This window comes from Leopardus geoffroyi, chromosome B4 (genome assembly GCF_018350155.1).
Source record: "Leopardus geoffroyi isolate Oge1 chromosome B4, O.geoffroyi_Oge1_pat1.0, whole genome shotgun sequence".
NCBI classification, from domain to species: domain Eukaryota; kingdom Metazoa; phylum Chordata; class Mammalia; order Carnivora; family Felidae; genus Leopardus; species Leopardus geoffroyi.
The window spans coordinates 138231979-138254714 of NC_059341.1; the positions used below are offsets into that span (position 1 = coordinate 138231979).

The 22736-nt window shown below is 58.6% G+C and overlaps 1 protein-coding gene across 4 annotated transcripts in view; it reads right to left on the reverse strand.

The window, feature by feature from the left end:
- The window catches only part of KIAA0930 (KIAA0930 ortholog), a 38895-nt gene that overhangs the window by 11898 nt on the left and 4261 nt on the right, over positions 1–22736 (reverse strand). For 3 of the 4 annotated variants that reach the window (XR_006709211.1, XM_045465385.1, XM_045465382.1), the window contains exons 2-3: positions 3871–4022; positions 27–152 (exon numbers count right to left, since the gene is read on the reverse strand). Coding sequence is in view for 3 of the 4 variants with exons in the window: in XM_045465385.1 (XP_045321341.1) it covers positions 27–152; positions 3871–4022 (278 nt within the window). In the remaining variant the exon portion in view is untranslated. Of the gene's footprint in view, positions 1–26; positions 153–3870; positions 4023–21466; positions 21543–22736 lie in introns of those variants that run through there. The other variant, XM_045465386.1, reaches the window with a different exon arrangement.

Sequence of the window (22736 nt, forward strand, 5' to 3'; positions counted from 1 at the left end):
CCCCGCCCCCCACTACACCCCTGTACCTTCTGCAGGATGAGATTCAGGCAGACGCTCTCCTCCCAGTCAATGTCAGGGTCCCCGAGGCCCGGCAGCTTCTTGGAGTCACGCCGGTACACCTCCACGTCCACCTCGGGCTCAGTCTCTGCCGGCTGCGAGGATGGGCACGGATGAGCGTGGCCGTGACCTCCGGGGCTCTTCCCCCCCACCCCCGCCCCACTACTGGGTGGGCAGGTGTTCACGCGGACGCGGACTCCAGCGATGCGACCCCCGGGCGGTCACGAAGTGCGCCTGTGGCGGGGGGGGGGGGCGGGGGGGGGCGTCCCTCGGGCCCTGCAGCAGGACGTGGGGAGCCCAGCCTCCCGTCCCACCCACACGGCTTCCGTGCAACCTGCCTGTAGGGGGCTGTCCACCCTGCCACCCGCCACCACCGGCCGAGCGCCGGAAGCCCCCCTCCCCCCCCCCGCGGGTCGCTATGGCAACCGGGTACCAGCTCAGCCGCAGGAAGGGGGAGGGGGTGGGCTTGCCGCAGAGAAGCCTCAGCGCGCAGGCGCCGCCGCGGAAGCGCCCACACTGCGCCTGCCCAGCGCTTTCCTCCCTTTCTGTTCCTTTGGGCGGTGGGGGCGGAGGGGCTGCCTGGGAACGGCTGTCGGCTCTCCCTGTGTGTCCCTCCCTGCCCACCCTGCACCCTTGAGGCCCGCAGGATCTCCCCACATCGCCGCCCGCCCCCTGCCCTCCCAACACTACACACGCCACCCAGTCCGCTCTGGTAGGTGCTTGGCGCCCCCTCCAGCTCCACGTGCGCTGGTCCCTCCAGTGGGAATGCTCTTGGGCCACCGCGGTCCCCTCACTCTGTCCTACAACGCTGAGGCCAGGTGTCACCGCCTTCTCTTGTGGGCTCCCCCTAACCCCCGCCCCCGTTCTTCCCACTACAACAGCACCGACCGCCCTGTGTCCCCGGTTGTGCCGTCTGTGTGTCCCAACAGACTGCAGCCCCCCCCCTCCCCCAGGGCAGGGCCAGGTCTGAGTCACTTCTGTGCTCCCAGTGCGGAGGGGGAGGGGCCTCTGCATTTGCTCACTGCGGTGTTCAATGGAACATTCTAGCATGGGGGCAGCTGGACTTGCCACATGCTCCCCAAACCTTCCCGAGAGTTTGCACTTGGTCCCCAAACTCCTCAGTCCTGGATCCAAGAAACTTTCCTTCCCACCTCTTCACCTGGCCCCCCTGGGAACATGCCTGGGACCTGGCCTCTCTGTTCTCCCGCCTGCCTCCCGGAGAGTTCAAGGCTGGGTAGGGCTGAGAAAACCATCTCTAACCAGAGCTGGGGCCTCCCCCCGCCCCAAAATTCAAGGTCCAGCTGCGAGTCTCAGATCCTTATTAGAGCCTCTGATCTGAGCAGGTGGCCTTTGGGAAAAGACTCCCAATGTCTGCAACGTGAACTCCAGCAGAGGCCGGCAGGCCCGAGTGGTGCCTGCTGGAGCGCAGAGGCCACGGCCCTGCGGTCCCCTGGCGGCGTGCCCTTGGGCAGAATGCTCGGTGGTTCCCGTTTCCTCTCACGTGAGCCTGTGCCCCTGGGCTGCGCCGAGCGACAAAAGCATTCCCACAGTGAGGGTCACAGCCAGTGAGGCTCCCTCGGTGCTCACCACCCTCTCTGCCAGGGGACTTATGTGGTCACGCCGTCCCACACGTCTGGTCTCCCAGGTGTGTGCAATCAGAGGACCCTAGCCTTAGTGCGCATCTGCCCAGCCCCCTTCCCCCGGACAGGCTGAGCCCCGGGGAGGAACTGATCGGCCAGAGTCACATGGCAAGTCACGGGGAGACAAAGCCGGAATGGCGGATCTCCCAGATGCACCCCCCCAACAGGACGGGCGTGGTGACCCGGGGTAGAGGAGCCCTGGGCCAGGCTCCCGAGGTGCTCAGCTCATGGACCTCTCCACCAAGACCTGCCCCCGCCAACTCCACCAACTGGGGCCTTCTCTTCGTCCCTCCCGGAGGGCACCCCCTGCCCCCCTTCTCACCCTGCCGGACTTGGCTCGTCAGGTCCCGTGTCCCCGCTGGCCATGCCCCCTTCTCCTGGGACCCCCATCTCTCCAGCCAGCCGCTCAGGGTCTCCTGCTGGTCCCTCTGGCTTCAGGCTAGCTCAGAGCTCGGCCCCAGGCCCTCTGACCGGCACACCTCAAAGTCTCCCTCCGCTTCCCACACATGCCTACGGCCCCAGGTGTCATCTCAGAGCCAGTGGTCCTGACCCGACATCCTGTCCCTGGTCTCTCTGACTTTCAGACAGGAGATCACCACCAGAAGACATCGTCGTCTGATGTCCCACGGGCACCTAGCACTCAACCTGCCCCACACTCAACTGCGTCCCCGTGTCCCCTCCTGTGAGGGCACCGCACTCACCCTGGGCCCGAGTCAGGGACCTGGCCCACATTCGGTCACCTGAAGCCCTGCTAGTTGAGCCCACTTCCTTGGCCTCCCTGCACCCCGCCCGCTGACCACACCCCTGCACCCCGCCCGCTGACTGCGCCCCTGCACCCTACCCGCTGACCGCGCCCCTGCGTCCCGACCTGATGTCCGTGCCCCCGCACCTGACCCCCTCCCTCGTTTCTGCTCCAACCCCTCCAGCCCGAGAGCCTGCTAAGTGGCATTCTGACCACACCCCCCTCCTCACTTTATCAGAGCTTCAGGGATCAGCCCCAACTCCTGGCCACGACCTTCAGCCTCCACACGGTCTGGCCTGCGCCTACCTCGTTTCGCCCCCCACCTTTCTGTGCCCAGGCCGCACGCTACCACCCACGGCCACCTGAATGCACGGGGCTTTCACGCGGCTGCAGGCCCCCCCTTTGGGCCATCGCCCCTCCTGCTAGGGAACCTCCTTCCATCCTTGCAGACTCACCTCACCCAAGTGGCCTCTGCCGACCACTTCTACCCCTTCCCGTCACCGGATTTGCCGTGTCGCCCGGCTCTGTGTGACGCACTTCCGGGTACACAGCCGGCTGCCGCGCCACGCGGATGCCCAAGGGCCCCACCCAACCCTGGGTCCTCCTGCGTCGGCTCTCACTCCGGCAGCACCCAATCACAGCGTCTCCTTTGCAGCAGCCACCAGGCCTGTCCGTTCGCAGAACACCTATGCTGTGAGTGCCAGGCTCGCCCAACAGGCACACGGCAGGGAGGGGGCTCCCCGCACTTGACACACGGGCCACAGCTCACAGGCCGTGGCCGAGGGGTCAGAGGCCACTGCACCTGGAGTCAGGGGTCTGTGAGCTCCAGACCCGCCTCCACAGCCCTCCCAGTTTGGGGCAGAAAGGAAAACGACGCATTTCCACGTTTGGCATACAAGTCGCTTAAACGTTTTACGAGCTAGACATGTGCGAAGTTTGTCTTATAAACTCGTCCACGCACTTCGGTTTAGTGGAGGGAACGCCCTAGGTGAGTCACATCGCCTTGGAGCCCTTGGTCTCCCCGTCGGACCTGTCCGGTGGCGGGGAGGACACGACAGGTAACGTGTCTGCTGCACGGTAAGGGCTCAGATCTGCCAGCATCATCTCTGAGCTGCGGCATCCTGCCCGTGGCCAGGGCCGACCCTGGCCCCGGGGTCAAATCTCTGCTCCGTTGGGAGATGCCGGCCAAATCACCTCGCCTCTGAACCTGCTTCCTCGAAGGTACAATTGTGATGGAACCTCTGCCCTTCCAGGGTCACGAAGACCAGCGGGCATGTGTGGCCGTCTCCACGCGGCCCCTGGCACCCAGCAGTGCTCCGTGGGCATCACTTTCCCCTGGTCACCTGCGTGAGGACTGCAGGGAGGCCGACGCGGCTGGCTAAGAGCGGACCCCGCAGGGATGCGGGGCTGGGCCCGGAGGGGCTTGCTCACCTTCCTTCCGTCCACGCTGCCCTCGCTGCCCGCGTATGCCAGCTTCCGGCGCACGTAGAAAAGCATGTCGTCCTGCCGCGGCGCCCACTTCTCCATGAAGTAGGTAGAGAACATCCACGTCCAGAAGACGATGCGGTCATCCTTGAAGCACCCTGCAGCGGGGAGGCCAGAGAAGACTGAGAAAGGACGGGCCAACCCGGCCCTGGCGTGTGACCTTGGCCAAGCCCTGTCTCCCCCGCCTTCTCCGCACTCCCAACCCCCAACCTGCATGTCTGCTTGGAAATCTGCTGGAGCTCTCTCTGCGATGCGCTAAGCCCCCTGCTCCCTCACCGCCACCCCCACCCCGGCCAGGGGACCGGGGCTCAGGGCCACCTCCCAGCAGGCCCAATGCCTCCACCCAGCAGAGCCCGAGAGCCCCGGCTCCCAGCCCCACAGCCCCGGCGACTCAGCGTGGATGAATCAGCAGCTTCGGAGGGAAGGGAGGCCCTGAGGAGAGTCAGCGTCACCGCTGTCTGGGCTGGGAGCTGACGACGGCTCAGGCTCCGGAGGGAGCTCAGGCAGGCTGGCACCACCCTCGGCCAGCATCCCCCACCCCCACCCCAGGCTGCGGCAGTTCCCACGGAGAACCCGACTTAAAGGAACAGCCCCGGCCGCAGGCACAAAGCAGGGAAGGCGTCCACCCCCTCCCTCACCCCTGCACGCAGCGGAGCCTTTCACGCCAGATCTGTTCTTGCCTGATCTTCGGGGGGGACTCTTTCTTTCGTTACAAATACTTTTTCTTCGGGATACATAAATCTGTCATCGTCCTTCCCGCACGAGACCTGGGTGCCCGCTCCAGCTCTGCCACTTGCTGGGTGACGGCAGGCAGGCTGTTTGGGACCCTCTGGTCCGTAGGTTCCTCACAGCGAATGTCGACTGACCGAGAGCCGCCCGGGAAGCGGCACATACAGAGCCCGTGCCTGGCACAGAGCGGGGTCTACGACGGTGGGCTTCCTTCCTTTCTGGGCAGACCCGACGAAATTTCAAGGTACCCGACAGGGCTGCTTCTCACGAACTCAAAAGATTAAACTGTTGCTGGTTTCTTCCTCTCTTTTCCAGAAACTACTCCACCACTGTGACCTCGTCCTGGGTTTGGGATGCCAGAAAAGACCTAATCCCCACCCCTAGAGATGGGGGACCCGAGAGCCGGCCCGTGCCGGCCCCCTCCCCCAACACAGGACTGTGGTCTCCCGTGGGGTCAGCCGTGAGGCTCTGGAAGACTGAGTCGCAGAAAACCCCGGGCTTTTGTTCATTTCAGCCACACCGAGACCAAAGAACCGGGGCTCCAAACCAGCCTCTGCCCTCTGCCAGGCCGCCGCCCGCAGTCTGTGGCCCACCCACTCCCATGCCCTGCTTGGCTCCCAGAGGGAGGAAGACAGAAGGGGCCTTCTGATCGGGGGTCCGGGTCAGGGAGCCTGCCCGTCGGCCCCAGGCGCACCGGCACCAGGTGGAACCAAGCCCACCGGGTGTCATCACTGCTTTGAAATTCCCACCACGCCCACCTCAGGCACTACGGGTGCCTGCAGAGGCGAGGGGAGGCGCCCCGTCAGCCCTGGAAAACTCCCCAGAAGCAACTCTGGCCGTGAGTTGCTGGAGTTGCGGCTCAAAACCCCGCCACCTGCCACGGAGAGGCAGAAGCTGGCTGTCAGCGTCCTTCCGCGGGGGATCCCTTTCGCTGTGCTGATACAAGTCACCCGGCAGTGACCCGGTGCCAGCTGGGCACCCAGTCAGTGTCAGGGATGACGAGCAGGCCACCGGCTGTGATTCGTGACGCGCCTGCCACCTGTGGGTCGTGGGCGAGGAGCCCCACGTGGGGGAGCCCTTCAAGAGTCACAGCGCCCTGTCTTCACCGCCCACCGCACAGGAGAAGAAACCCACCGTCGGGAGGTTCAAGGACCCTCTCAAGTTCACAGTTAGAAGCTGATGCAGCCGCAGACCCCTCGGACCCGCACTCAGGCTCTTGACAAACGCCCCCGCGCTATGCTGGGCAACCTGGCGGAACGAAGGACCCGGATGCCCGGTGAGCAGCTGTCGCGCCCGAGGAGCGCAGAGGACGGAAGGCTTCCCGGGCGGGGGATGGAGTCTGGCTTCAGGAGCAAAGTTCCAGGGGTGGCACAAAACAAGCACCCGTTTGCCCTCGATAGAGGGGCGCAGCAGGGGCCAGGCGAGGGGGCCCCCGTTTCCCTGCTTCACGGCGCTAAAAACACTCTGGTCGCACCCCGTCCACCCCGGCCCAGGAGTAAAGTCCGCGGGCCCCGGAGCCTAAAGCAGACGGCCGGCTAGTAGTTCACGCCTCGTACGAAGGCTCGGCCCAAAGCTCACCCTTCCGGGGTCCCCCACTTTCCACCGGCCACACCCAAACCTCTCGGAGGGGACGGTGCTGGGCCCGGCACGCAAATGCCCCCCACCAAACCCCCAGCAGCCTGGTGGCCGGCAGCGGTCTGTGGGTGCCACGTGCCCAGCCGTCCCCCCCCTCCCCTCAACCCCCAACCCCAGCGAGCGCCACCTCTGCTGGGACACACCAGCTGCCACTTGCACTCCCCCCCCCCCCCCCCCGCCAACAGCCCACCCTCCACACCACAGCCACGGGATCTTTACTGAAGGATCTCTTCCTGCCCCCCTTAGAACCTTCCCCCAGAATTCAGAACAAAACCTAGAGTTCCCACAACCCCCCGGTGACAGTCCCGCCCCTGCCCGGCGCCAGCCCACGCCTCCACCTGTCTGCCCTGGGACCCCTGTCCAGGCAGGTCCTCGCTGCATTCCGGTTCCAGCTGAAATGCTGCCTCATCACGGAGCCTCTCCTGACCCCGTATTACTAACGTGCCCTCAGGGTTCTTCCTGTCATACCACATCTTATTTAACTGCATCACGACCATCCTGCCCCCCGGTGTCTGCACTTCTGGCTGCTGTCTGTCCTCCACTGTAGGAACGCATCCCGGGAGCAGGGACGTCGTCTGGGTCACCACGGTCACTGCCAGATCTCGGAGCCCAGAAAAGAGCTGAGGACACAGGAGGCGCTCAATGAATGCTGGCAAAATTAATGGCTCATCCCAACCTCACGGGCTCAGTGAGGTGGGCAACTCGCCCTGGTGCCCACAGCAGGGAAGTGGCCCAGTCAGGACCCTCCGGCTGAAGCCCGGGCCACCTTCTGTCAGCCACAGGTCCCGGACTTAACAAGCCCCAAAGAAGCCCCACTTGCTGGGCTCCCCAGGGCCCAAAGCAATGACTCCATGGTGGAAGCAGGACGAGTGCGTGGGGTGGGTAGGCCTACTGTGTGCACCGAGCAGATGCGATGGGAGAGAAGAGGAGAGGGCTGACCCTCGCCCAGCCTGCCACCAGGCGCCCGGCACGTGCAAGTTAGGAGACCCAGCGCCGATCTCTGAACAGAACAAGGGGCTTCGAAATTCGGTCTACGCCACGGACGCCGTTAACGTCATCTTAGTACCAACCCAACAAGCCCCGCAGGAAGAAACTCAAACCGTCAGGGAAAGCCCCGCACACCTCACGCTAACACAAGGTGAAGAAGGTCCCACCGGGAGGCGGGAGAGGTGTTCAAGTCAAAGAACCACCAGGACAGCCGCCAGAAGGGGGCCACGGGCGACACGGCGGGGGCACAGACCCCCAGACCATCTCCACCCCCCGGGACGCTCAAAGTCAAAGAGCGGGAAGAGAAATCACAAAGGTCAAGAGCTGTCCTCCGGAACGCTTGAAACTGCCCTCGTGTCCCAGAGAAGCAAAACGAAAATCAAAGGGAACTCGAAAACCAGGAGAGAGAAATCCGCAGTCGAGCAACACACGTCCGTAATATAGGAGGAACTCACATCACAGAAGTTACGGAAGGAAATGCCTAAGACCCTAACAGCTACATGGGCGAAACACCCAAAGAGGTAGCATAACCAGTTAACAAAAATGTGGGAAAACATTAATCCCACTGGTAATGAAAAATCCATGACAAAGAACGAGCTGTCGTTCTTAAGAGGGCAGGGTTGGTATTTACAAAAATCCCACTTACAAAAACTGGCGGGGTCTTACAAACATACGTGTTTGCCACCGACTGAGCCCTTCCTAGGTACTCACCCAAGAGATGAGACGTGTCTACGTAAACACCGGGCCACAGATATTCCTAGAAGCTTTATTCGTGACAGCCCCAAACTGGAGGCCAGGAAAACGGACCGACGTGACACAGCCAGTCAGTGGCCTATTACTGAAAGTAAAAACAAACTCTGATCCACACAATGCTACGGATGCATCTCCAGACCTGCCGAAGACAAGAGTAGACGGCTACGCGGGTTTCTGCCTGCAGGGACAAGCAGCAAACGGCCAGTGTCCCCACACGTTCTGCCTCTCGTGGTGGTGGCTCCCCAGGTACGCGCAGCCACGAACCCCATCAGGGCTTCCGCTTTACACACGTGCAGTTTGTTTTACGTGAATCAGGCCCTAGTGACGTCAATAAAAAGTTGTAGCAGGTCCAGGATGGCGTGTAATCCGACGTTCGGGGAAGAGCCCAGGGCTTCGGCCGCAGACACGCTGCCCAGAGCTGGGGGGCCACAAGAAAGTACCAACGAGAGTGACGGGAGCTGCTGGACCCGATAGGGACTATCTTTTCCTTTCTGCTTGTATTTTATTTCCAGTATTGCTAACAGGAAGAGGACACCCCCTTTTCCCGTGAAGGTACAACTTTTGGTGAATGTCATAGGGCTGATGAGAGAGAGAGAGAGAATGGACAGGGGTGGAGAAGGGACCCCCCCTCCCCCCGCCAGTCTTCGGAGACCTCGCGCTCCAAGTCCAAAGCTAGTGTCGAGAGTCCAGACTGGGCGAGAATTCTGGCTCCTGGAGGCACCATGCGGTGTCAGAATTTGCAGGCACGCCCAAGTTCAGGTCCCAGCTCTACTCCGCACTAGCCAGGCAGCCAATTCACGCAACTTCTCTGAACCTCAGTGACTCCGTCCGTAAGATGAGTCTCACCTGCCAGCCTCCCGGAACCGACGGTGAGGACGGGGTGAGAGGCCAACAGAGCGTCCTTTGCAAAGCTGTAAAGTTCCGTCCACACATGGGTTCGTGGGGACCCTCTGCGCTGCTGCTTTGCACATCTCTCTCAGCAACGTGGCCTTTTCGAGGCCTGCCCCGCAAGAGATCCCCTGGGTCACAAGCCAGGCAGCTGCCACTGCAGCAGGGAGCTCCCTCATCTGCAACACTCTCCCCGCCCCTGTGTCCCTGTCTCCTTCGCCAGCGGGTTTTCAGGACCCTTGAACCCAGTGGAGGGACTTATGGGAGACAGGCAGCCCCTGATGCTGGGCCTCTCACCTGGGCAACACTGCAGACAGCCCCCCGCCCGAGGGCCACCTCCCCTGCTGGCCCGGGGTCCTAAAGCAGCATCTTTAAAATTTTTTTTTTAACGTTTATTCGTTTTTGAGGGACAGACAGAGACAGAGCGTGAGCGGGGGAGGGGCAGAGAGAGAGGGAGACACAGAATCCGAATCCGAGCCGTCAGCGCAGAGCCCAACGCGGGGCTCGAACTCACAGACAGTGAGCCCATGACCTGAACTGAAGTCAGATGCCCAACTGACAGAGCCACCCGGGCGCCCTGTTATGTTCTTTAAAGTAGCCAGAAACACGGGGTTGGCCATGTCACGCCAGCACGTGGTCAGCAGGGTCACCCCAGCGTGGGGTCAGCGGGGTCACACTGTCACCCCAGCACGGGGTTGGCAGAGCCACACCAGCGCGCCTAAGGGGATACCCACCCAGTTAGGTTCCGCAAGCCTCTGGACACACTGTCGTCCACCAATCAACACGCAACCTTGTTTTATGTGTGTTTGTTTCAGGACACCTGATTTAATACATTGTCAATTCGTCAACACCGAACGCAGGCCAACAGCACAGTAACTTGCGCCTGAGCGAAGCTCACTTAACACACAGACCTTCTCCACAAGGGCCCGTCACAGCCTTCTCATGCCTGGGACCAGACAGACTGAAGCATTATGCTTGGGGTTGCTTTATTTGTTATTTTTATTTTTTGAGATGGGGGCGCACGTGAACGAGGGGCAGAGAGAGAGAGAGAGAGAGAGAGAGAAGTGGGGCTCACTGGGAGCAGGGCTCGAGCTCACGAACCATGAGATCACGACCTGAGCTGAAGTCAGATGCTCAACCGACTGAGCCACCCGGGCACCCCTTGGTGTTGTTTTCAACAGCAAAATCACCAACACAAAGCACAAAAATGCAAAATACAGGCACTAAATCCACCGCAAAAGGACACTCGTGTACCGTATGAGCTGAGACAAGGCAGAAGCAGAATGTCACCTTGTTCGACCTCGGGGAGGGGGGTAACCTGCACCCGTCAGGCAACTCAAACTTTTCACCACTGTGCGCATGTCTGCAATTAATCACAAAAGCACCGTAAGTACTGATTTGGTGGCCACCAATACATTTTAGCAAGCAGGTGAATTTCCAAATACTGATCCATGAATAATGACGATGGGCCACATGGGAAGAACTCATAGCCGTCAGCTCCCAAGGGGTCCGACTGTTTCCCCTGCCTCCGGCAAATTATTGTCCACTGACCAGACCTTTGAAAAATCGTGAATTAGATTTTGGGAGGCATTCCTTGAAATCACCCCCGTCCACTTTAAGACCATTAAACCACGTGGCTTAATAAGCAAGCCGTTGTAACAACACCCCGAGTAAAACATTCACAGCCATTAAAAATGAGAACCGTGTATTACATCAGAGAAAACTGTCCGAGAGCCACTTCTAAAAAAGGTACTTCGAGTAGCAGGCCAAGAGATGTTTTTGAGAGGGCAATTCTACCAGAGCCTCAAGAAACAGCTAGTTCCAGTGCGACTCATACATTTTTAGAGCCTAAGAAATCTGCAAATTCTTTTTAACAAGGCAGCATAATGTTGATTCCAAAAATAGTGCATGCATATACATGTGCATGCAGGAAAGCACATGCTTGTGGACAGCAACACAAAAATCTTCGAAGCAATACTAAAAAGCATATGCCATTTCCAAGCAGGATTTAATCTAATACAAAAACGGTCCCCTATTAGGAAATCCATCCATATATGCACTATATATTGACAGATCAAAAATAATAATAATAATAACACGTGATCATTTCCATGGTACTGAGAAAACATTCAGTAAAATACAATATCCCTTCTTGATTTAAAAAAAAATTTTTCGGGACGCCTGGGTGGCGCAGTCGGTTAAGCGTCCGACTTCAGCCAGGTCACGATCTCGCAGTCCGTGAGTTCGAGCCCCGCGTCGGGCTCTGGGCTGATGGCTCGGAGCCTGGAGCCTGTTTCCGATTCTGTGTCTCCCTCTCTCTCTGCCCCTCCCCCGTTCATGCTCTGTCTCTCTCTGTCCCAAAAATAAATAAACGTTGAAAAAAAAAAATTAAAAAAAAAAAAAAATTTCTCAGGACGCCTGGGTGGCTCTGTTGGTTGGGCGACCAACTTCGGCTCAGGTCATGATCTCACAGTCTGTGAGTTCGAGCCCCGTGTCGGGCTCTGTGCTGACAGCTCGGAGCCTGCAGCCTGCTTCGGGTTCTGTGCCTCCCCATCTCTTGGCCCCTCTCCTGCTCATGCTCTGTGTCTCTCTCTCTGTCTCTCAATACATAATAAACGTTAAAAAAAATTTTTTTTTAATTCTCCATAAAATAGGAATGAATGAGTAGATCCTTAAACATGGTCTACAGCTCAAGTAGAAAAAGTTGGAGACAAATTAAGTATTATCACAATCCAGTATAATGAGGTACTAGATAAGATACTAGACACTGCAATTAGACAACCAAAATATTAAGAATAGAAATCGTGAAAGTCCAGTAAAATTATCATGACTTACAGATGACATTATACCTGACTTGGAAAATGCAAAACACTCAACTGAAAAATGATTCAAACACTAGAAGTCATAAGTATAAGTCCAGGCAGAAGGTGTAACGGGAAGAAATGCTCCGTTCAGAGTTTTTTTTCAAAGACTTGAATAATTGACAGGTTTGCCGAGATCTTAGCTGGGAATATTCAAATCACAGAGGGAGCGACTTGGTAATCTAACATGAGCCAACAGAAAATGCCAAGAGAATGTGTCCGAATTAGCGCGAACGGCCAGGACACTTCGGGAAGAACCATGTGGGGACAGAGTTCCTATCGTTGTTAAAAACCACACCGGAAAAAGCTAAAAACCCTCAGGCACTACTAACAGCCCCAACCACCCATCATCACCCTTTGGTGTTGCCCGGGGCCGTGGGGTGCCTTCGTCCGCCTCGCGCAGGACAGAAACTGACCAGCGAGGTCAAGAACAGAGGAGAGAGCGGGGACCTGTTAACCCACAGACTTGTGGCAAATACAACGTCGAGGCTCACCGGATGCTAGAAAACAAACCGAGAAACGTCCCGACCCTGCATCACCTTCCGGCTACCGTCTCAACCAGAAGCTGACTCCAACAAAAACTTTTCCATCATTTTCTTGGGCAGGTTTGTTAATGTACACATTTGTTCATTTCTACCACTGCTTCCTTTGTTTTCCCTGCCACTGTGACTTTGTATCATTTCATGGATTCCATCTTCTCACAAACCTGGGATCCAACCATCTCTCAGGAACCACTGTTCCAACCCGGGCCCAAGCCACCCTCGCCTGCCTGCCTGCGTTACTGGTACGGCTTTCTAACTGGTCCTGTGAAATCAGTTCTTGTCCCTTCCCTGCTTAAAATCCTCCCTGCGGGGGATACTTCCTCCGAATCTCCATCAAGTGCTTCCTGGCCTCCCTCCAGCACCTCGCTCAAACACCTACCTTCTCGGGGAAGCCTTTCCAAGCCCTTGACCCGACTAAAGCCTGCAAACCCCACCCCAACCTCTCCTCTCCAGCTTCCTGAACCTGGCACTGTAGCACACCATCCGTATTCTACCTATTTATTTACTTTGCTCTCGGCCTCTCCTTAGGACAGGAGTCAACACACCTTCCCTGAAAAGGTCCAGACAGAAAATATTTTAGCTTCTGCAGACCATATGGTCCTGTCTCAACTACAAAATCACCCAGAGCAACATGTGAAGAAATGGGCATGGCTATGTTCGAACACAAGTTTATTTACACAAAAACAGCCATCAGGCCAGAAGTGGCCCACGCTTTGCCAACACCTACCCCTAGGAGGACAGAGATGCCCCATGAGAACGTAAGCTCCGTGAAGGTCTCCGTGAAGGTATGAATACTTTTCCCCTGTGATCATACTGTTCGCGGCTGCATACTTAGTCCCTAGAAGAGTGCTCAGCCTACAGGAAGCAATCAATATTGGCTAACTGAATAAGCAAGTGACATGAACGAACTGGTTAATGAAAGCAACACGGTGATAGCACATCAGCAGACAGATCAAGGGAAGAACACAGAAAGCAAACACGGAAAAAACACACCGTAATTTAGTTTATATAAACATGGCGCTTCAAACCAGCAGGCTGGAGACGGACCCTTCAGCAACTGGTCTTGGGGCAACTGGCAGGCTAAGGAAAAAGAACGAGGCTGGGTCTGTGCTCAACCAAAATAAACTCCAGAATAAACTCCAGAAAACATTTACTTTTAATGTTAAAAGTAAAATCGTAAAAAAATCAATAAATAAACTGTGAGAGAATTTTTTTTATTCTCAGAGATGAAAAAGCCTCTCTAAATAGACCGCATAAGATTTCAAAGAAAAGATTAATCAAACTACATAAAAATAAAATATTTCTATGGGGGGAACAAAAAAGCACCACATGCATCATAAACAAAAGAAAAAAACACACCAGAAAAATTACTGGAACTCTTTTTTTAAATTTTTTAATGTTTATTTATTTTTGAGAATGAGCGTTGGGGGCGGGGGGGGGGGGGCAGAAAGAGAGGGAGACACAGAATCCAAAGCAGGCTCCGCTCTGTCAGCACAGAGTCCAATGTGGGGCTCGAACTCACGACCTGGGAGATCATGACCTGAGCTGAAATGAGACGCTTGACCGACTGAGCCACCAGGCGCCCCAAAATTACTGGACCGCTTAACTGAGGTTGATTTTCCCTAATAAATAACAAGTTTCATCAAATGCACACAAAATGAAACAGGATGCAAAGCAAAGGCAGATCCAAACGGCGAGGGGAGATTCAAACGTGAAAACAGGCTCCACTTACACAATTACAGGAATGTCACATGAAAACCACAAACGCCTACTTTTTGCCTCTTCGATCTACAAAAATCTAAACACCTGACAACACCCCCGGGTGAAGGCGATGCCGAGGAACAGGACTTCGCGTCTGGCAGCAGAAGGAGAACGGGTAATGATCTCCGCGGACACGGCGGGGAACAAAAACCACAAATGCTCATACCTTCCACCCAGCAGTTCTCCTCCCGAGGGTTTGCCCCAAATAATGTAACTAATTGTAGCCCTTTGCGAAATACTGGAATGGTCCCCTCAACAGGGAAGTCACGCCAGAGGTCAGAGATGGTTTACAGAGCGGGCTGCGATGAGGCTGTTCCACGAGAAGGGAAAGAGCTCTACCTGTGCCGGTGAGGAAAGGTCTCTAGGATAAAGTGAGCAGCAAAGCAGCCCGAGGGGTACCCCCCTGCTGACGGGACAGCCGGCCGCGACCGAACGCTGGCGCTCGGAGGCACAGGAGGGCGGGCGCCGGGCTCCAGCGGTTCTGGCCGGTGCCTGGCAGACCCCAGGCCCCTGTTTTCCACGTGTAAAACCACAGTAAGAATGGAATCCACCTCTCGGGGTTGCTGGGGGTTTTAATGAGCGGATACACGGGAAGCCCTCCCCAGGACGCTGGCGGGTGAGCGAACGTTATTCACGCCCTCGCTGGTGCCACCACGGCGTCCCAAGACGGGCTACAGAGAAAGGGGCCTTCTTCACGAGGACTCTCCTCATACCCTTCGAGTTCAGTGCCCTGAGCGTGTTCTGTTCTAAAAGTCACAGAAGGGGCGCCTGGGTGGCTCATTCGGTTAGATGTCTGACTCTGGGTTTCGGCTCAGGCCAGGATCTCATGGTTTGTGAGATCGAGTCCCACTTCGGGCTCTGAGCTGAGAGCGCAGAGCCTGCTTGGGATTCTCTCTCTCCCTCTCCCTCTCTCTCTTCCCCTCCCCCCCTCACAAATAAGCAAATGAATAAGCCTAAGACAGACTGAAGGAAGTAAACCAAAGGCCCACGGTGGTTCGTGTTCAGAGTGCTGGAATGACTCTTCCTGGTTGTCACATACTCTGTCGTATGTTTATAAACACTTCTGAACTGAAATAACACCGAGGGTTTACCGAGTGCTGGGCACTGTGCTGAATACTTGTATTGCCGACGTTAACACTGCGTGAAGCAGGTTTTATTTACCAGTGAGGACACGGTTGTCCAAGGTCACTCCCATCCACACCTTGTTTAATCTGGAGCCAAAAGGCACGGGGTGCCACTCGTAGGGGCTGGATGCTCAGTGCGGGGTGTGGGGCGGCCCCTGCCCCCCGGAGCATCAGGGGAGGGAGGATTTATCCACAACTCACCCACGCGCGCGCGTGCGCGCGCGCACACACACACACACACACACACACACACACACACGAGTGTTAATACTGCCTCAGTAAGGGTCAGGAGCACTAGGGAGGCTCCCCCGAGGAGGGATTTCATGTGAGGGCTCAAACCTACAGGTTAAGTGGGCGAGGGCAGGGGAAGTACATTCAAGGCCCCCCTGTGGGGCGATGCCCGGTGAGGCCGGCTGGGGAAGGGGCCCAGGGGTAAAGATGCCCAGTGGGAGCCAGAGCTGGAGAGGACCCCACTGAATGGGGCCTCCGGGCCTCCATGCTGGCAGGGGCCAGGGGAGCCCTGAAGGGTTCCACGGCGGGGAGGGAGTGGGGCGGAGTCTCTCTGCTGTGGGGAGGGGTCTCCTGAGAGCACACCTCTGCTCCGCCTGGCCCCTTCCCAAAGGTGGGAGGTCAACTAGCCTCTTTGGGGAGAGTCCCAGGGAGACCTTGGCCCCTGGCCACCCCCACACCCCTGCAGCCGGGGCGGGATGAATAGGCCTCTGTGGCCCCTCAATAGGCCTTTCACCAACTCGTGCCTCTCAGTGCCTCTCAGTGCTCCTAGCTGGCTGAAGACCCTGCCTCGGGGCACAGAAGACAAACAAAGGAGCTGCCCGGGGTGCCCGGCTGTGGTGACGAGGCCCTTGGAAGGGGAAGCACTGGTCAGACGGGTCCCCACGTGAGGGATCCCACGGGCCTGGCCAGTCCTCCCCACGGGCCTGGCCAGTCCTCCGGGAAGCATGGGGTTTCGGTGATGCAAGGTGGCCAGATCCCCACACCCCTGCCCGGTTCCCCGTCCTCCTCACCATATGAGCCAGGCCCTCCAGACAGCCCCCCCAAAGTCTGCAGTGTGGTCCCCCGCCCTTCCTCCCTGGCCAAACTCCAACGTAGCCTCAGCCTGCCAGTCCCCCCACCGCAGGGTCTCTGCCCCCGGCCGTGCTGGTCTCAAGCCTGTCTGTGCTGACACCGCAGCTGTCACCTCCCCCCACCGCCCCAGGCCACCTGCACCCCGAGCACCTGATCCCTTCCGCCTCCGATGCACACTCCAGCTCAGACACCCTGTGAGGTAAAGTCACTGCTTCCATTCAGCTGATGAGGAACGTGAAGCTCGCAGCTCGAGTCACCCGTCTGACGTCAAGTTCCAAGTAGGCGGCAGGACCAGACTCCTGCCCAGGGCTGCCTTCCGAGCCGCGCTCCTAGCTCTAGGCCACGGCCTCTGCACACCGGCTCCACACACCTGCCTGGGTGTCCCTCCCCTCCAGGACGAGACACCTTGCTGGCACACCTTGCTGGCAGGATGACCCAGTACCCAGCACGGGGGGGAGGGGGGGGGGGCCCAGCAGGCACCAGCGAAGGCTGAACAAATAAATACGTCATGATGACCGACCTCCGGCTTCCAGCTCCCTCAGAGGACAGACACCACGGAAGGAAGCGCTGACGGTCGCCCAGAGCCTCCACCAGCAAGCGCTTTACTCCCGACCCCTTCTCACACATGCACGGCGCCGTGAAATCCTCGAAGCGCGTTTACAACCCTCGGTCACATCCGGGATCTCCCTAATGACCCACTTCGCGGTGCGGGAAACAGAGGCACCTGACCCAGGTTACCCAGAAGGGCCATAATGGGCCTTGGCACTTGGGACTGGAATCCATGCCAGGGCGGATCAGCACCGGCTCCGAGAGCGGGCTCTGCATGAGGCCCCGGGCATAGTGAAAAATAAACCCTGACCCTGACCGCCAGGTCGCTCTCACGGGGCAGGGCATCCGCCCGAGGGGTCCTTGGCCCGAGGCTCCCAAAAGCGATCCTCTGGACTCTCCAGAACAGCAGCGGCAGCGCCTGCAAATGCCCCGCGGCCACTGTCACTCAACGCCACACCTCACTCCCCACAAACTGCTCCCAGATACCTCAATCCTGCCGGAGCACTTATGGCCCAAGAGTAGCTGCACATTCAAAGCTCCATCTCCTGTGAGCTCGTCATTGCTGTGGCCTTGTTCGAACTCCTGACTCACTGCTTCGCTCTGACACATTAAAACAGAGCCTATGAGACAAGCTGCGGTTCTGCAGGGTCACCGAGGCTCCCAGACACACGCGCAAGGCGCCCCATCCCAGACCGGAGCTGTGACCGGCCACCCTCGCGCCCACCTGCGCCCCACCCCGCTGCCCGGGCAGGAGACCACTTGCTCGTGGCCCTGGCCACGGCCCAGGGCCCCACCTCGACAGGCTACCTGGGTGGGGGCAGGTCACAGAGCCCCAGAGGCCTAGGTCAGCCCTGCAAGGCGTCCACAGCCCGCCCGCTCCAAGCACTGTGTCCCTGCGGACACACAGCCTGGCGAGAGGGACTCAAGGCCACATGACAGCATCCATTCTGCGCACCAATGCCAACGTCCCCTAGCGCACGGACACGCCCAATGCACCCTCCCCAGCCCCCCGGGGACCTGCTCCCCCCCCGCCCCGCCCCCCCCCAGGTCTGGGTCACGGCCCTGGGCCGCACAGCCGCGTGCTCAGGAGGGGCCAGTCCCACATCCGTCTGTGTCACGATCCCCTTCCCCTCACTGTGGAAACCAGGCGGCCTGGCTCCTGCTCACACACCAGACCGGGCGAGGCCACCGGGTGAGTGGGTGCCAAACGCCTCCCCTTGGGGAGACGGCGCGTCTGAGCGCGAGAGCGCACAGGCCACAGCCTCGAGTCCCACCCTCGCTGCTCTGCGACCCTGAACAAAGCGCCCCAGCCTCTCTGGGCCTCGCCGTTTTCTCCTGCCAACGGGGCGAACACCCCTCGCCACAGGGTTGTACGGGGCCGTGGCTGCTCTGGCTCCCACCCTCTGCGGGAGCAAGCGGGCTTCGTGGCCTCCCCGGCAGGCTCCCGGGCGCAGCGCCTCTGCGCAGACAGGCCCGCACCCCTGCGCCCTGCAGCTGCACAGAGCCCCGCCGCGTGGGGGCCGCTCCCCTCCTCCTGGGGTCGGGAGGAATCTGGAATCGGGCAGGTGGCACCGTGTTGGCATCACCCAGGGAGGCCCCGCAAACGCAGCTGGGGACCTGCTGGTCATGAAGGCTGCAGCCTGAGGGCCACGGGACTGGTGGGACTGGCGGAGTGGCAGGGGCACTGATTCTGTCAAGGGGTCAGGAAGCCGCCGGAGAGCCACCCCCTCCCCCCCCCAAGGGCCACAGAGAGGCGCAGATCTCCAGCAGACAGGGTGAGGCCAGACCCAGGCAGAGGGAGCGTTTCCCTCCTCCGCGAGGGAGGGAGAGGATCCCGCCTCCGCACTGTCTTAAGACACCCAAGTCTAAAAGGCGTTTTTCAAGATTTTTCAAAGCACATCCAAAAGCAAAGGGGTTTTACCTGAAAGATAAACAGGAACAACAACTCCACCAACACGACAAAAACCTGAAAACCCCCCTTTCAGAAGAGGGGAAGCCCCCTCTTCTCTGCTTTGCCAACAGACATTTTTCAAGTATTTGCTGGTCGTTCAAGGGAGGGAAATATATATGTATATATATATTTTTTTAATTTGTTTAAATGTTTATTCATTCTTGAGAGAGAGAGAGAGAGAGAGAGAGAGCGTGAGAAGGGGAGGGGCAGAGAGAGGGAGACACAGAATCCGAAGCAGCTCCAGGCTCCGAGCTGTCAGCACAGAGCCCGAGGCGGGGCTCGAACCCGCGAACCGTGAGACCGTGACCTGAGCCGAAGTCGGACGCTCAACCGACTGAGCCCCCAGGCGCCCCTATATTCTTTTAAAAACTCAAGCTGGCCGGATGTTTGTCTCATGTCATGTCAGACACAGGACTCCCTTTTACTTATTTTTTTTCTTTTCAAAGTTTCTTTACTTATTCTGAGAGAGAGAATCCCAAGTAGGCTCCACACCAGCAACGCAGAGCCCTACTTGGGGCTCGAACTCAAGAACCGTGAGATCATGACCTGAGCCGAAAGCAAGGGTCAGACGCTTAACCGACTGAGCCGCTCGGGCGCCCCAGGATTCCCTTTTTAAAAGGAGGGGGTCCCTCTCTAACTGAGCTGATGCTCCTGCCGCCCAGCCTGGGCTGGGCAAAGGCTCCTTCCAAGCTGGGTGGCCCCCGACCTTGGCCCCCACCGCTGTGGGCTCAACTCCAGCCGCTCCAACCCCTTACCTGTAGGTCCAAAAGCAACATCCCAGCCCCCGTCTGTAGCCGACGGGGGCCCTGAAAGGGGTGCACTTGAGCTTCTCCCCCTCACACGTCCTGGCCCTGTCACTACAAACGGAAAATAAGGGAGCCTCTGCCTCTGCCCTGTCGCTAATCAGCTCTCTCTCTCACCTGTGCGGGGGGCTACAGGTGGGTCAGATCAGGCACCCTGCCCCTTGTGGTCCACCTGTGGCAGGGTCCTCTCTGAGCCTCACCCCGCTGTCTGTGCAGACACAGGGTCGGGCCGGTGGACTTCTGGATCCTTCCTGTCCATTGGGCTTCCCCAGGCCGGGCTGTGACCCACAGGACGTTCTGCTGCCTGAGCCCAAACCAGGAAACGAGGGCACAGCCACCCAATGACCTTGCGGTCGTGGCGACGGTGTTTCGTTTGAACAACACGGAAGATGCTTCAGGAGTTTTGAGTAAGAAAGCGTGACTAGGATGGGGCGCCTGGGTGGCGCAGTCGGTTAAGCGTCCGACTTCAGCCAGGTCACGATCTCACGGTCCATGAGTTCGAGCCCCGCGTCAGGCTCTGGGCTGACGGCTCAGAGCCTGGAGCCTGCTTCCGATTCTGTGTCTCCCTCTCTCTCTGCCCCTCCCCCGTTCATGCTCTGTCTCTCTCTCTGTCCCAAAAATAAATAAAACGTTGAAAAAAAAAAAAATTTAAAAAAAGAAAGCGTGACTAGGAAACTTTGTGTCTGGAATGTCGAGTATTCTTTAAGAAGGCTTTAGAAGGATTGGAAAGCAAGCCTTTGCAAAGTTAACGGTCGTCTCTGTATGATTGGAACTGTGATTTTTTTTCCCATCCTCTTAAATTTTCCAGTTTCTGTAATGTGCGTGGAACACTTTTTCAATGGAAAAAAAAAAACTTGGTTTTGGGCGTCTGAGGCTGTTTTTTTAACAAGTATCCTGCATGCGGATTCTCCTGAGTGGCCTCACGGCTCAGCGGGTATTCCCGAGGCTTCCAGGCTCGGGGAAGGAGGCAAATACGGCCATGAGGGGCCACGGCACCCACCCTGGGCAGGCCACACAACCTCTCACACTCTTGCCTTGCAGAGACAGCCCTGCAGATGTGACCCTTGGTCTCCTCATTTATTTATTTATTTTTAATGTGTATTTATTTTTGAAAGAGAGAGAGAGAGTGCGCGTACCTGCACAGGTGGGGGAGGGGCGGGGGGGAAACAGAGGATCCAAAGTGGGCTCTGTGCTGACAGCAGCGAGCCCGATGTGGGGCTTGAACTCATGGACCGCGAGATCATGACCTGAGCCAAAATCGGACGCTCCACCGACTGAGCCCTCAGGCGCCCCTTGCCTGGTCTCTGAAGTGTGAGGTCCAAAGTCCTCAGGTTTCCCTGAAAGGACACAGAGTCCCTGCCTCAGGAGAGACCACAGGGCGGCCTCCTCCAGCCCCAGAAACGGACAGAGGCCGGAACCCACAGGCCTTAAAAATAGGCCCAGGAACCGAAAGAGGCACCGTTCACCACGCAAACGGTTACACTTCCTCCCCACAGCACGGGCCCAGACCCGGCCCAGCCTGCCTCGGTTGGGCTGGAGAGCGTGGGGCCCCAGGGAACCCCGGGGAACTGTCCTCAGGGACCGCACAAGCACAACCCCAATTCCATGCACGGGCACCGGCCCGGGTGCTCTGTATCCTCTGTAACAGCAACAGCAAAAGCAAGGCTGGGGTCCGACTCCGTGTAGGGTCTGGACCTGCCCTGTCTCGTTTGCTCCTCACGCTGCCCGTGAAGCTGTCACTTCTCCTGCAATTCCCGTGACGCCACAGACTCTGGGTCACCACTTCACAGAGGCTCAGCCCCCTGGTCTTCCCTCCCAGCCACACCTCCCACTAAACCCCCTCCCCCCCCCCCACCGATGCCCAGCTACGCCGCACCTAGCAAAATGGGAAAGGGCCAGGCTGGCAGGCTCCCTGGAAGGCAGTTTCCCCACTTCATTCCTTCTGGCTCATTCCACGAACCCCCTGCAGGATGGCTACCGGCATCTGACGGGCCGCAGCTGGAACGCCACAAATCCCACTTCTGCCACCTCCCAGCGACATGACTTTGGGTGACTCGCCTGGCTTCCTGAAGCTTGCTTTTCTCACCTGCAAAATGGGGTGCCAACAGACTCTACGCCCATGGGCATGACTGCAGCTGCCGTGTGACGGGCACAGGGCAGGCAGCCCAAGTCAATGGCCACAAAACCCCCCGAGGCCGGGCCGAGGGCCCAGACCACTGCTGCAGCCTCCACTCTCCTTCCAGCCGGGCCAGCCTCCCCGCCTCCGCCCAGGCAAGTCCTGCCCTGCCGTGGCCCCTCTCAAAGGCCCCACACTGCACAATCCCCCTGAGCAGCCGTGGTGGCTCCCTCCTCTGTGGCCCCTGAGGGAACCTCTCATGCCTCCACCTGGGCCCTTCCTCAATCCACCTGCGCACACCTGTGATGACTGGACCACCAGCACCCTGAGGACAGGTATGGGTGGGTCCCAACGCCGCTGAGAGCTTAGGCTCAGACGCATCCTGCCACTTACCAGCCACGGACCCGGGGACACGTTACTTCACCTCGAAACCTGCATCTGGTCCTCAGGACAAAGAGAAGAGCGTACCGATACCCACCTTATAGGACGATTTCAAGAATAAAAGGAAACAGTGAACACGGAACACTCCTCTCACCGCCGCCCCCCCCCCCCCCAGCACGCCCGGCCAGAGACAGAATGCCCTAGGCCACCTAAAAGGGGACATCGGTCCAGGCAGAGCCGCTCTGAAAGGTGTTCGGCCCAGGCAGAGCCCAAAGACATTCAGCACGATGTAGGCCCCTCCCCTCCCAGCGCCTGTCCACGGGCCAGGTCAAGTCCACGCGGCCCCGTTGAACGTCAGCGGGGTGCTGCCTCTGTTGAGAGGGAGCCTTCCCGGTACGGGACGCTTCAGCTGACGTCCAGGGCCCGGGAGAGAGCCCAAGCCCCGGGAGGAGGCGTCTGGTCCAGATGTCTGCATCACACCGCAGATTCGGCCCGAGAATCTGAGTCCCTGGAGCTGCCTGGAATCCCAAGCAGCTTCCTGTGGATAAAACCCTACAATCCTGCTCGGAGGAGCCACAGCCCTGGCTGCTTCCAGCAGGGTCTCTCCTCCGGCTGAGTCACCCGCGCACCCGGCTTCTCTCCCCTACTC